At 33.6% G+C, this 17,177-nt stretch overlaps 1 protein-coding gene across 1 annotated transcript in view; it reads left to right on the top strand.

Moving 5' to 3' along the window:
* LOC100878748 (uncharacterized) overlaps positions 1-17,177 on the top strand; it is a 911,930-nt gene that overhangs the window by 848,642 nt on the left and 46,111 nt on the right. The window contains exons 6-7 of the mRNA XM_076533672.1: positions 11,593-11,802; positions 12,809-13,069. Of these exons, the coding sequence (XP_076389787.1) occupies positions 11,593-11,802; positions 12,809-13,069 (471 nt within the window). The remainder of the gene's footprint in view (positions 1-11,592; positions 11,803-12,808; positions 13,070-17,177) is intronic.

The raw sequence follows: 17,177 nt of genomic DNA on the forward strand, positions 1-17,177 counted from the left end.
CCATATCTGTTATTATGCCAGTGCCATTATTCCTCGAATAAAAACACTGCAACCCCATCAAACATGAATCAAAATCTTATGAACATTCTTTATCAGTGGTCACACGACGTATTCGTTAGTCGATGTAATCCCTAGTTGCCCGATAAGGCACGAACATTTAAAATTCCATTAAGCTACCGGAAAAGGAGGGACGATAAGATTACTGGACAAAAGGGCTGGCACGCGAACTATACTCTGTTAGCCTGTAAAATTTCCCGTGTCGTGGCATCGCTCGACGGCTCGTAAACTGCAATCTCTGGCCAGGGTCGTATTTTCCTGGCCACCGTTGGAAAATTTGTTATCGTGATCGCTTCGCCCCTCTCGTTCCATCCAATTTTCCCCAGGATGGAGACACGCTTCGCCTCCTTGAAACAAAACCGACAGCCATCGCGTAGTTTGACATGGAAATCACGAATAGCTGTTCAGAGGATAATTATGTTTCACAACGGGACATAATTGTGTTTTGTTAGGATTCGTGCTACTTCCGCGTGTAAATCATCCCTTTAAGACTGGAATCTGGACCATATGCAAAATCGTCCAAATTCATCAACCATCTTACATTTATCTTTCCAGCGATTTGTATGATAATTTTAGCAGGGAACGTTTTGGGTATGTGTGAAGTACACGTTTGTTTGGAGGTCTTTTGAGGAGATTTATTACAGGGTGATATATTTTAAGATGCACGTGTCTTAGATACATTTTCACCCCATAACTTATGAGTTTGTCGACAATTCAGGCTGCGATTTAATTATTGTTGTGATGTTAAGATAGAGAATGTTCAAATGTTTGGGATATTTTGGATATGGCGATCATGGGCGGGTTGTAATTAAAATTAAACTCAAAATGCAGTCGTGATGAAAATATGAGCAGCATTTGTGCTATCTATTCATGTATTTATCTATCTATCTTTGTGAATACATGTGACCAGTGAAATTGTTCATATTAATCAACTTACCAAATGAATACAAACATAACTTTATATGTCATACAAGAACCAAATAAATATGAATGAATGTATAATATACAATAGAAGATAAATAATGGAAATGTCAACAGATAAAAACATTGTATCAAAAAAATAGTGAATATTTTTCATTCACGCCATAGATAAAAGCGTGATGTAAATCTTTCAAAGAAAAAATGCGAATTCGACTAACGAACGACCACTAACATATCAGCACCGATTTCTGCAGGATTGATTTTTGTTCCCCAAAGGTAAATAACGGGATCAAGAATTAATCTGGATCAGTCGATTAGAACAGAGTGACGTTGCAAAACTCGTACGTGATCAGCAACTTTGGAAAGCTTCCGGGACATCTGCCAAATTCGAACACCGTGAAAGATCAATCTCCTAGTTGCCAGTTACACAATAGCAGACCTTCTGTTTGCTTGGGGTAAACAGAAATCGAAACTGAAAAACAGACTGAACAAGCAGAACAATTCTAAAAAATCAACTATTGCAGGACTTTTGATAAGTTAGTTTACGATATTTTTGTCAGCGTTTATTGATCATATCGGAAATTTCTTATCGTTTTGATCAATTGAGATAAAGGACTTTTGTACGTGTGATAGCTGAAACATTGATGTAAAACTTGCTTAACTATGCTTATATATTTTTTGTACTTTTATTAGAGTGTATTTTGTATTTGGTATGCATTTAAATTACTTCATTAGAAGCTTTTGTTAATTTATTGTTTTAGTTTAATTATGCTTAGCTTTTCTAGAAATGACAAAAATTTTTGGGATATCTGATATTTTTTGTTTCTTACCTTGTTAGCATCGATTAATAAATTTTTCACAGTGAAAATGATCATATAATATGGTGCATATAGTACGACAAATTATAACTAATGTTGGTAAATAGAACTGTTATTGAATATATGATAATTCTATTTTTTAATTTAAATTTTTAGTTTGTTATTCCATGTGACTAATAATATACCGTATGTATAGTAATTGAGTTATGAATAACATTTCCATTTAGTATTTTATTTATTATAGTGCTATATAATTTATAATTTTGCTATTATTAATTCTGAAGTTATGGTGTTTTAGTTCCAATCATTGATGATTCTCATAGTTTCAATTATTACCGCAAAATTCTCATTTAGAGAAAAACTAGTATTTCATATAAAATTCCACAGAAAAAATACAGAATAGTAAGAATAATATTTTAAATATACAAAATAGTATTTTAAAAACTATTACATGTTTAAATACAAATATCGAAACACGAGATAGTCGTTGAAAAAATATGCCGTTACCCGATAGTGCCAGTAACCGGATAATCAATTGAAACAAGATTTAAATTTGTTTTAATTGCAGAGTACGATAAAACTGATTCTCGATGACTTGGTATCTGGTAATAGTCGTTAAAATTATAGGGGATCGTATTTTACGCTAACTCGCAAGGTGAAAACATTTATTTGCTCTACTTTGTAACTTTATAGTCGCATAAATATTCAGTTTCAGAATGCGAGCCAACACGAATAATTGGTTGAGAAAGATTGCAAAATTTTGCAGCTTAAATTCTGGATTTACATTAATTTTAATTATTTGTAGTTGAACTGGAAATTTTGGGATGATCCTGAAAAATGATACTTCAATCCTTAATCTGATCACGATATAACGTATAATGTTCGAAAATAAATTGAAATATTATCATTATAAATTTATTGCATGACTTTTCATTTTCTTTCCAATTGTCATAATATTTAAAATAATTGCAAAAGATTACAATTACAAAAGACAAGAAATAAGTAATTAAATATTTTCGATAATTCCATTCATGAAATTTGAAAATTAAAATAATTTTTCTAATTTCCATAAATAATCAAGGACAAATAATTTCTATCATATTTTTACATTAAATAAATCATAAAAACATCTATCTCTTAATATACTATTACACTTATGCCATATTTTTCTTAGTCTTTAACATTTTTCTTGATAATGGTTTTTTTTATGATAAACCTGAAATAACGTAAAAGGTGCACAGTAATGAAGTTCTACCCTATTATAGAAAATGCACAAAATCTAAAGTGGCAATTTTACATAGTATAACTACAAAAATTATATAATGTAATACATCACTGAATTTGTAAAAAATAGTTATTCGTTATGAGAAAAAAATGATGTAGAGAGAGAACTTAATTTTAGACTGTAGACTGTATATTTTATAAATTATAATGATAAGATTGTGATCTAATAAATAAGAAACCTTAACATATTATAAGTGCATAAATATCAGAAGTCTAGTAATAACTCAGCCATTTATTTTGAAAGTGTATTTAAGTACAATAAAACCTTTTCTTTTGCTGCACATTAAACACTGATGCATAATAAACATGCATTATCTTATACCACAAAATACAAAAAAGTTGTCTAGTGCATACTAATATTTTTAAACTTATTCAAATGCTAATCCCGAAATATCTCTTCATAACAAAGAAGTATATTTGTCCCACTTTCAAAATAAGCGGCTCAACTAATATTCCTTCTCAAACAAACAACTTAACAACATGTTCAAACAAAACAATGAACATCCATCTGGTCTCCGATTAATGTTACCGATGCTTCATCTGGGCAGCGACAGAAACTCTTCCGAGTTACTACGTGTACGAAATCAGAAATTCGTTTCCGGTAGGGTACGGGAGCTTTTCACTCGACCTGTAACAAAGTTTCTATCTGTGCCCTGTTAAATCTGCGAGCCATTAAAGTTACGCCGACCGGTAAGCTCGAACAACTACTCGTCGAGGATTCAAATGGTTTAAACTTATCGCGAGCTAATACAGTATTGACGGGGGTAGAATTCCTGCCTCGTAAACTTGCCACCCACGGAAGGGTGGCAAACCCTCAACCGCTCGCCCTTCGAGTTTCCTCGAAAAACTTGTCGTTCCCGTTCGAAATTTTGCGCCCAGAGTTTCCCTACGTTTCATTCAATGCGAACGAACGTTGGTCCGACAAGTTTTGCGAACTCTTTCGATGCCGCTTGATAATTGCAGCTTGAATCGCTTTAAACGAGTTACGGGAAATTGCCAAATACGCAAAAGATTGAGGCTGAGATTTTGGGGCGGTTAACGGTGACTTACATTTGCAGACTATTTATTTAGGAATTGATTTAGACATTTTTTTCTTTAATTTTGTAGCATATAAGTAGTAACATTATGAAACTCGAAGTTCTTAAACTTTTCAATTTCAAAATGTTGAGACGAAGACAGTCGATAATTACGAATACTAAAGTTTAAGAATTTCAGCCACCAAATTCTATGCCTTTAGAATTCTACAAATTTTTAATTTTACAAATCTACAATTCCACAATTCCACAATTCTAATATTCGATTATTCTACAATTCCACAACTCTCAAATAATTACGCTTCTTAAATTCTACAGTTCTACAATTCCTCAATTCCTCAATTCCCCAATTCCCCAACTCCCCAATTCCCCAATTCCCCAATTCCACAATTCTACGATTCTGCAATTCTAATATTCGACTATTCTACAATTCCACAACTCACAAATAATTACGCTTCTAAAATTCTACAATTCTACAATTCCGCAACTCCACAATTCACAAAGAACTACAGTTCACAAATTCCACAATTCCACAAATCCACGATTCACAAATAACTACAATTCCAAAGTTCTACAATTCCGCAATTCCGCAATTCCACAATTTCATAATTTCACAATTCCACGATTTACAAATAACTATACTTCTCAAATTCCACGATTTGAAAATGCCGCAATTCTTCAATTCCGCAATTCCACAATTCACAAATAACTAGAATTCTAAAATTCCACGATTCCACAACTCACAAATAACTAACCTTCTAAAATTCTACAATTCTGTAAGTCTAAAATAGTTAAGCATCTACTAGTGCAAAATACTAAAATCCCAACGTTCCAAAATTAAAAAATTCTAATATTCTGAAACACTAAAATCCTGTAATTCCAAAATCGCAAAATCGCAAAATTGCAAAATTGCATAATTGTAAAATTCCAAAATTCCAAAAGTCCAAAATTTCGTATTTCCAAAATGCAAAAATCAAAATTCCAAAATTTGATAATTTCAAACTATCAAAATTTCGAAATTTCAAAATCCAGAATTTCTACATTTTCACAGTCAAACTTTCTAACTTCTGGAACTGCAAAATTCTAAAATTCTAAAACTTTGATGACTATAAAAGTAAATAAAAGACTGACAATGTTAATAATATAAATTCCCCAGCTATAAAAGAGAATTACTCCTAACGACCTCTAAAAGCGACCATTTTGTCAGTATATGTGTACGTAGACGTTTATATAGAACCCCTAATTTAATTGAAAAAGAAAATACGGAGATACAGATGTTACGACGGTTACAAAGTTTCTACGAGCTATAAAGCATCCCCATTATTCCCTAGTAGTCTGCTTTGAGACAACCACGGGTGACAAAATATAAAACCACATAATGTTCTTTCCTCTTAGGTACCGTCTGCCTCAAAATCTAGCACGAATTCATGCTGTTTTATTGCGCCGTTACAGGAATAATGGCGGAAGAAACGTGTAGCTCTGAAATAGGATGCAGAATAAAAGGCAGGAAGGAGGAAAGAAATTAAAGTACGCGGTAGAATACACACCATAGTAATTAAACTACTTAAACATTCTACCGTTCAATGAAATCGAATTTAATTTACTGCTATATTTTTTTTAAATACCTGCCGGTTTCTTATTCGAGAGACAACGTTACAATGAGATTCTATCGCTTATGGTCGTCTTCTATCGTTTATGGTTGTGTGCATCTGTTTTCGAAAAGGGACATTATTTTTATTCGAGTTTCTTTTATATGCTGGTAACTTACTGTTTTACTGTTTCGCTATTCTGTTATTCTACTTTTGGTCATATTACTTTAATATTTTTAAGCTTAAAAATTCTCAAATATCAAAGTTTGAGATTGTAAAGTTGTAAATTTTAAAGGAAAATTAGATGTGAATGCAAACAAGTTCTGAAGATTTTGAATTTTCATGCTTGCAATATCTGTTTTCAAATTTTCACATTTGTGTAACTCTAAGTTTGAAATATTTGGATTTCATAATTCACAGATTTTCGAATCTACAAATACTAACAGTCAGAAATTTCACTCATCAATCTGTGAATTTCCTAATTTCTAAATTTTTGATCCGTTAAGTTCCAAATTTCTAAATTTACCAATCTTCCGAATTCTGAAAGTTTCATATTCCTATATTTGTTTTAATTTTCACCTGAAGTTAAAATCTCCACATTTTCAAATCGATGAAACCCCAAATTTCACAATTTTCAAATTCACAGATTTATAAATCTCTATACTCCCAAATATCAAAATTTTCATAATTGCCAAATTCCCAAAATCTCAAATTACATAATGTAAAATTTCTCAAACATTAAAAATACAAAAATTTTCAAATTAGAAATTTGTAAACTAGAAAGTTTGAAAATGACGATAATAAAACGAGACATATACCTCCTATGAACTATTTGCAGTTGAACCTAACAATGCACCGACACAAAATTTATGCACAACCTGTTAAAAAAGAACGCAATAGTTCCTAGAAATATTATAGTGCCCGAAACGCGAACAGACTCTTCCATCCGGGCGCAAACAAAGAAGTTCTTTTTTATATCTTCAGTCGTCAATAGAAATCGTGAGGGCAATAAAGTTTACAGTCTTTTCACACGAGATAGCGATTGAAGCTTGTGCAAGCTCAGCACAGTCGCCGTTTGTGGATCGAGCTTTTCATAAGGGACCAGCCGTAAATTTTGCGTCCGTTTGATTAGTATCGACGGCACAGGGGAATGCTTTGTCGTTTGTATCGGTTAAATTTCATTCTGTAGGTGAAATTGTTTACAGCGATGGTCGGTGAATATTGGGATATTGTTTATCTCTTCGACAAGGCTTTCGATGAATTCGAAGCACACCCGTGACGTAACGAAGCGCAATTCGACGATATTTGGCCAACGTAGTTTTTTTCGATTGATTCAAAGGCTGAACGTATAATGTCGATCTGGAGCGAAATGGTTATTGCGGTTGGGTGCTGATTGTTTAGTTGATGTATTTGCATTAGGTGTTATGGTGACATTTCAATTTTATAGAGTATCCCAGAAAAATGTACTAATTTTTTAGGGACACATTACTAAATTAGCAGAAATGTGAAAACAACTTGCAAAGAAGATTAATTCTTTGTATTCGAAAGGTGACACTCACTATTTAATTTAATATAACAATTTGGAATAAATACTTTTTAATTAAATCTGTAGTATTATATACAAGATGTACAAACATAGTAAAAGAGACATTAGTAATAATTAATAATAAAGAAATAGTAATCTTACAGCTGTTTATTAACATAGAGAAGATAATTTTATACAAGAGAGAGTACTGTATGAAATAATAATTTTGTATTACGTACAAGATTGAAATCATTTTTTGGTTTAATAATACAAATTTAGAAGCGTCTTTACTTGAACAGATCTAATAAATAATTAAATATAACAATAGCAATAAAAGGAAATTATGGAATAATGAAATAATAAAATAGTAAAATAACACAATAACGGAATAGTACAACACTGAAGTAGTATAATGGTAAAATAGCAAAATGGAAAATGATAAAATGATTAAGTGGTAGAAATGCTTACATGGTAAAATAATGAAATAACAAAATAAAAAATGATAAAATTATTAAGTAGTGAAAGCATTTACATAGTAAAATAAAAAGATAATAAAATCACAAAATGATAAAATAGTAAATACATAAAATACGATAATTAAAATCAGAATAATGAAGTAACACAACGTTAGAATTGCAGAGTAATAAGATAATTCAATGATAAAATGATAAGATAGAATAATAGTACAATAATAATCTGGTAAAATGGCATCATTGTAGATCAACAAAATAGTAAATTGACAGAGAAAGTATAAAAGAATAATAATAAAGTGGTCAAATGGTCAAATGATGATATAGTAGAATTATAAAACAGTGGAACAATGGAGTAGTAAATTAATCGAAGATCAAAGTAGAATACAAAATAATAAAATTATAATAAAATAAAGGTGCAAATAATAAAATAGTCAAACAGTGAAGTAGTAGAATAGTAAAAAGTAAAATAGTAAAAAACGAAATACTAAAATATTAGAAAGCTAAAGCAAAGAAAGTAGAAAAGAATAATATTAAAATAACAAAATAATAAAATAATGAAATAATCATATAGTAATATAGTAAATGGCAAAATAATAAAATACTGAGGTAATAAAGTCTTCGTATAAGAATAGCGACCGTCCTTCTAAAAGAATATGCGCCAGAAAAAATAACAGTAATTAAAAAGACATTGATATACTGAAAAAGTGAAATAATGTAATATAAATAATAATCTGTAATAATATAGTAACCTTTAAAATCAAGATAATTTAACTTGGCAATTTTTGTTTCTGAACCGATTAATTTCATTCAGAACCACGTTGCTCTCCCTCAGTTCGACCGGCTTTTTACGATCTACCCTTGCTGTACATTCTTCTTTTTTTACCGAAGGGTTTCTGAAATAAAAAACGGACGAACTCTAATGGATTCCATCAGGCTGGATAAATTTCCCTCGAACCTCATCGCTCTTGAAGATTCTTCATTATTTTGCAATCACTTATTACGAACACTCTCTATCGTACTCGGAAAGATGCGCCAGCCGACAATCTATCGCTACTTTCGATCTCTCCTAACAGTTTTTCACAAGGGAAATACCTGGGAAACTGCGTGAAATTTCCTTCACTCGGATAGTTTGTGATCTTCACTGACAGATAGGTTCCTTTATAAAATGTGTTCCTCGAGAAAATCATCTTTCTCTTTTAAATTTTTTACTCGAACGTGATCAAATTTGGATTACTAATTGCTAACGTTTGCGACTTTTAATTAAATTATACGGTCTATCTATATCTGTGTAAATTTACTTTCAATTATTATTCAGTTCATCTAAATCTATTCACATCTATTTGCAATTATTATTTGATTTCGGTAAATTTACCTGAAATCTATTGTTAATTACATTTTAATTTACCTGAATCCATTTACATAATTTGCAATCATTCTATTTAGAATTTAAATCTATTTTCAATGATTATTCAGTTCACCTAAATTTACTGACAATTACTATTTACTTCATCTAAATCTATCTACCTCTGATTGTTACTATTATCTAGTTTATATGTATAAATCTATCTTCATCTATTTGAAATTATTTTTCACTTTATATAAATTTAACTAAATCGACTTTAAATTATTATTCAGTTTGCCTAATAAAAGGCAAACTTCGTATTAAATTAATTTAGCAAATATTAAAATTTATTAAATAAAAATATGCACTGATAATTATTTTAAAATAAATATTTTCAAATATAATGTTCTTAATATTTTCAATTTTTAAGAACAAAAAATTAGTTAAATTATAATATAAATTTATTACTAACATTTTTAAATAAATTTATCAATTGTCTTGATAAAACTTTAATAGAAATTTGAATCAATACGGGACACTCCGAAAACTTAAATTAAAGAATTTTATTTGAAATGTTAATTAAAACAATGAAAAAATTTCTTGAACCGTTAAAATGAGAGAAGAGGACGGGAAGGAACACACGGAGAAGAAGAAATAATAAGAAATCGAAATAAAACGAGAGAAAAGAAAGAAATAACTCGACGGCTTACAGAATGGAAGTTTCCAGCCGTTTGTTTTATTGCTCCCTTAAGGCAGAAATCGTCGCCGCTTAATTACAGCTTTCTGCTAATTAAGACGACTACGATGTTATTGATTCTTCATTGTTTTTTTTAAGAGGAAAATACAATATTTATAGTAGCACTGATTAATTATAGAAATAACAATAAGCATCTTAATGCAAAATTTTTGAATTGTGAAGCTCCCAAAATTTTCTAGTTTACAAATGGACAGATTTTAAAATTTCTAACATTATTAAATTATTATATTTTTTAACTTTGAAATTTCTAAACTGTAAAATTATTTAAAACTATATAAAAGACTAGTACAACTCTCCACCCACATTATCTGAATTAAAACGAATTGCAGATATTTAGAAAAATAATGAAGATTTAAGAAAATATGAAAACAAAAGGTAAAAGCAAAGGGTAAAAACACGTAATATTAGCATGTGTTAACAATGTTATGTACAATAACAGTATATCATATTAATAGTTAATAAATTATATCACAATTTAAACAGACCTTTTAATTTTACAAAGAACATGAAAAATGCTGAAAATTTTTAGTGGTCAGACCAGGCACTGTATTTACAAGTAAACATTAATTAACGACAATAATTCCTAGCTATTCCTAATTACCCAAAATACACTCGACTTAACAGCAATCTTTTTTTTTTAAACGCATTCTTGTACAATCGCTGCATGCATTTAATCTCAAGCTGCGGGCAAAGAGAGGCGGTAAACAAATCCGCGAAACCGGGAGCCAGCGTTTTAGCTAAACTTTTGTCGTCACCGTAACAATTGCGGCTATTCATTGCGTTCCCCGGCATCGTGGTTTCTGCCCGAAAAAAAGCGAAGCCGCGGTCGTCGGAGAAAACGCGAGGAGGAAGAAGAAAACGGTACGGTCCACCCGTTATAAAACATTCCAACGTCACCGAGCTTGCTTGAGTTTCACGAGCTGGCCGGCTGTTTTTGTTTTCAACATTGATCCTGCCAGACACCGCTCCTCTCCCGTTCTTCCCGTTTCTCCCACTCAAAACCGCTTTTGTTGGATGCAAGCATAAGGGACCTTATACGGGTTTCTTTGAACAAATTTGGCATAAGGTAGCTCGTTTCGAGCTTTCCGTTTTCGACCAATTGAAATTTTAGATTTATTTCAAAGTTGGGTATTATATTGCATATTTGATGTGGACGGTGTTTCATAGTTTTAATGGGTACTCGGACTGTCTTGGAAGATGCAGATGACTTCTGTTGCATAGATACATAAATTCTATGGAATAAATAATTCAGAAAATAATTTGGGTAAAAATATATTTTTGAATTTATTCCTAGATTCATAAATTTACTCCCAAAACTCCCTAAATGTTGAAATCTTCAAATTTCTAAATTCAGTAGTTCATAATTCCAAAAATTTAAAAATCATATAATCTAAAGCCAACAAGTGAAAGATCCTTCTTACAAATATATATTTTAATGCATATATTATTCGGGATAAATAATGTTATACATTGTAACTTGACACAACAGTAATTACTCTCTATCTCCACATTTATTTATTACATACATTACTACCATCATCAGCATTTACCTCTAAAAAATTTCAAATCTCAACCCTTAAATTTTTAAGTCAATAATCGCTAAAAATATCAAGTTACCCTCGAAATTTTGCCAAAGTCAGCTCGTCACTCGACAAGCTACGAACGAACCTAGCCTTCCAAGCGTGCAGCATGCACGATCACGTACGCTTCGACCCTTTCACACTCTACAGAGATACTCTGGATCCCGCTGTGTCGTCCGCAATCAATTAAACAATTCTCTATTTCATTTCAGGCTCTGGTGTATCGAGACGGGAACCTGGTCTCGGGTTCGTTGGAAGCCCTGGTGCAACACATGGTACCAACCGAGGAATATTATCCCGATCGGGCATACCTGTTCGCCTTTTTGCTGAGTGCCAGACTCTTCATCAAGCCTCACGAGCTTCTGGGTGAAGTCTGCGCCCTCTGCGAGCATCAGCAAAACCTGAATGGAGAGGGTGGCAAGGTGGGTCCCACAAAAGCATTCGTCAAGAGCGACAGAGAGAGCCAGATCCTTCCGGGTGTGCACTTTACGGCCACCTCGTGTATTATCGTTTCATCGTCTCCCAGTCTCAACCCCCTTTTGCATTCACCCCCTCGAAGTGAATCTACCCCCTTGCACGCTCGTTCTCGTTCCGTGTTATAATAACGAGCACGCGTATCCAGGCCAGAAAAGTCTCGCTTGCAAATGAATTCCTATCTGCCTTCTCTGTCTTCTCTCCTCTTTTTTGTTTTTAATCTAAAACCTGCATCATTTTGGAGCTTTCCTCTTTTGGTTTTCTACGCAGTTTCCTGGGTTTTAATCGATTTGAACTGTGCGTGCTTCAAGTGTTTTCATTTGGGTCATTTGGTGAAGGGGTTTTAAGTGGAAGTAGGTTAGGTTTACGTTGGGTACTATTAAGTTAGGTCAACTTAAATTATATTAGGTATGGTTAAGTTAGAATAGGTTAAAGGTTCGGTTGAGATAGGGTACGTTAAATTAGATTAGCTAGGGTAAGTTAAGTTGGATTTGATATTTGGTGAAATTAGTATAAATATAATTAAATTAGGAGAACTTAAATTACATTGGTTGAGATTACAATAGTTACGGTTGAAGATAAGCTTAAGGTTAAGTACATTAAGTTAGTTTGCACAAGAGTAATTTAGAACAAGATATAGATTATATTAAACCAGAATAGATACGTCAATTTAGGTTAGGTTAAAGCTGATTTAAATTTCAATTGGACAATGTTAAATCAAGTCTAGCGTAGCTGAAGTAGGTGTAGGGACATCTATCATCACAAAATATAAGAAATTTATCTCTTAGTGCTCACCAATATTTTTAAATGTACTAAAATGCATACAATACTTGGCAGTAACACAAAAATGCCTTGCCTCACTTTTAAAATAAACGGCTTATATGTCCGTATGGGACATCACAATGAAGGATGCACGAGTGAAAAAGTTATCCGGATCTGCATGACGTGTTCTAGGAACGTCTACAGCGTTTCGTACCGCGACTGGTACAGTTGCTAGCCGAATGGACAGAAACATTCCCGTACGACTTCCGGGACGAGAGGGTGATGGGTCACGTCAGGTCCATCACGCAGAAGGTCGCTGCGGTCGACGCTGCGGCCAGGCTGGAAGTTTCGGCACTGCTGCAAAACTTGCTGCTTAGACTGACGGCTCTGGAGAGGTATGAGGAGGGCCTTGCCAGACTTGCTACCGAGGCTGCGACAGACCAGCTTACACAGGTTCGTAAATACTCTGCATTATCACTGTCTAACTAGTACCTAATCCTCTTTTGCATTTTGCTACTTGTTCTGTTCTAACAACTCCGCCATCTTTGAACCACCGATTTTGTTGAAACTTCGCACAGTTACAGAGTACATGAAAAGTAGTCATTTTATGAAACATGCAACTCTAAAGAGTAAGGCAGAAATTTACAGTTTAAAGTTGAAGTAAATATCATTCGTAATAAAATGTCTTCTTGAAAGTCATCGCAATATCTCGTTGTTAATAACACGAGATTTGACTTTAATTCCGTGAATGAATCAAATATTTAGTGGTTCCTTGCTGTGGGACATTCGTTGAACATTGTGTAAATGTTTGCACAAAGTTGCACAGAGAAACGGATCTGTGTATGTTAGAAAGTGTATCGATACAAGTACAAAGGATGCAAGAGAGCTATTCAAATAGAACAAGAGTATCCTGTTAGGCGAACGGATTTGGTGTACGAAACTAACGGAAGACGGTCACGGCAAATACCATGGACAAAATATTATCGGTTCATTATACTGGATGTTCTCGGAGGTTTTAGCGTGTTACTGTTGCAGCAAATCGAATGATGGTTATCGAACTCGGTAAACATTATCAAACTTATTCGTTAAATACATGAATACATAGATTAATGCTGCTATCTCGATTAAAATAAAGAGAACTAAATAGGTATACGGGAACTTTATGTCTGGTTTTGTGTTTATTATTAAATTTGGTAGTAAATGTTAAGTGAGTTTATTGTATCGATGGAAAATTTGATTATACTTTATACTCAATTTTAATTACTTAATTACTTTTGCAACTTACAAATTTGCAAGTTCTAAAACTTTTTAATTTCACATTTCTTATATTCCTCATGTTTGTAAATTTTTATATCTCCATATTTTCCACTTTTAATATACTAAATATCTTTGTCCCCACATTTCCGTATTCCCAAATACACTATATTTTCCATGTTTGTTTGCCATATTGCCAAATCTCTATGTTTACAAATTCTGAAATGTATCAGTTCCATAAATTTGATTTCAATTTTGGCGCACGCCTTCGGTTGGTCTTGACTGCTCTAATCATTTGCCCCGAGCACTGACATTACACTGAACGCTCGTACCAGCAAATCCAAATCTGATAATCTCCCGGGATGCCTGACGCCACGTCAGCCATTACTGATTCAGTTTGAGTGCATTTTCCGCGTCCCTGTGTTTCGCTGTTGCATCCACATCGCGTCGATGGAACTAAAATAGCTTCCTTTTCCCATATCAACCAGTCCCTGCGTACGAATTCGATTTTCCGGCCACGTTCTTCCCTTTGACAGACATTTCAATATTTTGCCGCGACGCGACAACATTCTCGAAGGATCCACGTGGATTTCATCTATCGCGGCTCGTGCTTCTGTTTGTACATGTTATTCGTACGATGCGATACGGTGCCGGCTGTGTGTCACACGTAACAGATATACTATCCACCCCGTTCGGATCTGTGCATAGATTCGAAACGCGTGCACTTTGTGCAGTTAGGCTAACAGGGTTATGCAGTTTCCCGACACGGGAGACAGTAACTATTCCATTTAATTTGATTACCTGGCGCACGCCTATCCGCCGCCGCGTGTAACACCTACTAATAGCTAATTTGCAACTGCATTAGTTAGTTAAATATGTCGGCGCATCGTGCACGGGCTAATCAGGACGGAATTGCGTGAGCGTAGACCGCTACAAGCATCATCGATGATCGTACGCGGCCCGGAGAAATTACCGCGTACACCCGATTGTTTCGTTGTGTGGCTGTCGTATCACAACGGAAACCCGTTTCGGATACCATTGCCGCAGATACACGGTTATGTTAACGTTCGTTCGATATGTCTCCATTTTCGACGATAATATTCTGATCTAAGGGAAACACGATTATCCGGTTACAATTAGTACTGTGTAATATTTGATACTCCTGCGTGTATAGATTCTTATGGGGCTGTATTTTGTGAGCATGATACTCTGATCTATGATACTTTGAACTCTTGTAAACTCGCGGTATATTGCCAGGAATTATGTAGGAATGGAAAATCTCTTGATATTGACCATATAGGGAAAATGTGAGTGTGTTTTATAAAAATGGTGCTCTGATGCTGTATAATATTTTAGAATTTTAATATAATAGACTCCCGTTATATTGCCGCAAATTAGACTGTCCGGTTGGGAAGTCTCTTGACGCTTGATAGTTACATCTTTGAATTTTAAAATAGTAGACTCTTGTTATATTGCAATGGACGGCGCTGTCGAGGTGCACAATCTTTCGAAATTGGCACTATAGAAAAGATGCTTTCTGGTGACCAAATAATGAAAAGTAAATTTAACGCGTGGTAATTAAATTTGCAGCAATTTAAAGCGTGCATAACGTGGAATAATATTATGCATGGTAATATAATATATTGCAATATAACGCGTGGCTATATCGCATGTAACTGTTTAACGTACATGAATATAACGTGTGGCAATGTAACACATTACAATATAACCTTTGGTTTCATTACGTGTGGCTATAGAACGCATGATTAGTGTGAACATTATATATGGCAATACGAGGTGTGTCCCAAAAGTAACGAGACTGGTCCAATAAATCATTGTACATGTAGAATCAGTTCTCCGTGACATTATCACCTTCAAAGTAGACTCTTTCAGCATTCATACACTTATGCATTCGGCGCTGCCATTGCTGGTAACAATTCTGGAACGAGGTTTTTGGAAGACCTTTCGGAAGATTCTCCGTTTTTGCCTAAACTTCTTCAACTGAGGTGAAATGGATTCCCTTTAAGCAAAATTTAACTTTAGAAAATAGAAAAAAGTCGCATGCAGCCAAAACAGGTGAATAAGGAGGATGCCCCATCACAGTAATATTTTTACTGGTTAGAAACTGCTTGACAGATAGTGTCGTGTGAGCGGGTGCATCGTCCTGTTGCAACAGCCATCCATCTGTGGCCTTTTTTTCCTAATTTTTTCACTAAATCTTTTTAGTACATCAATGTAATAGTGTTGGTTAACAGTCTGATCACTGGAAAACCACTCAATCATTACAATTCCATTAATGTCGAATTTTGATTTTGACATGCGTGCTTTCTTGGGTTTTGGGGATCCTGAAGATTTCCACTGCATCGACTGGCGCTTACTTTGCGGGTCATAGGTAAAAATCCATGTCTCATCACATGTTACAACAGATTTCAACAAATTTTACAAGAAACTTGATGTTTATTCGCTGTTCGGTTTTTGCGTTAGAAATTTTTCCGGCAGAATGCAGTTACACGTGTTCACTAAATAACGCAATACTTCCAAATGGTATGACCGATTCAATCGAAATTTGAAACATGGATAAAGGAGGGATGTGGGATGATGCCACAAAAACAATTGCTGCCAATTCTATTGTTTTTTCAAGATACACACCGAGTCTCGTTACTTTTGGGTCACACCTCGTATAATGCATTACAACTTAATTTATAGTTATATATGCTGTGGCTTTGTATCACGTGGCTCCACAATTCATACAAATATAACACATGAAAATCTCTTTCATAGCTGTTTAATACGCGGCAAGTAAACATCTGGTAATTTTGACATAAACTTCTTATGCAATACATTGTGATATACATGTAACACGAGGCAGTGTAACAATGAATGATAAGACCATTATTTCAAGCATTTATAATCCTTGAAAAGTTTTATCATGTATGTACAATCTTCTTCGCCATTTTTAGTAGAAATTTCAATGATACTCCAGCAGTTATTTAATTTTTCTGCGCTGACATTCTAGATGATATGTCTGTTGCATAAAATGCTCTTGATATTCATAAACGATACATTTACTTGCGTTAATTATTTCTAGGAACCTTTTTATGTGAAAGCTGTTCACGAACATGAAAGATCTTTCATCTTTTCGACGAAGTAGAATTAAATGCATATTTCATTTCAAACGAATGAATAATAGTACCATCCTTTATGATCAAAGGAAGATAAATTTCCTGTAGCATAATAAATAATTTCCTCGTCTAAACCTGGATAAAATTGCCGCATTGCCTATCAGTATTTTACGGAAATTATGGGA

The sequence above is a fragment of the Megachile rotundata genome, chromosome 7 (genome assembly GCF_050947335.1).
Source record: "Megachile rotundata isolate GNS110a chromosome 7, iyMegRotu1, whole genome shotgun sequence".
In the NCBI taxonomy this organism is placed as follows: domain Eukaryota; kingdom Metazoa; phylum Arthropoda; class Insecta; order Hymenoptera; family Megachilidae; genus Megachile; species Megachile rotundata.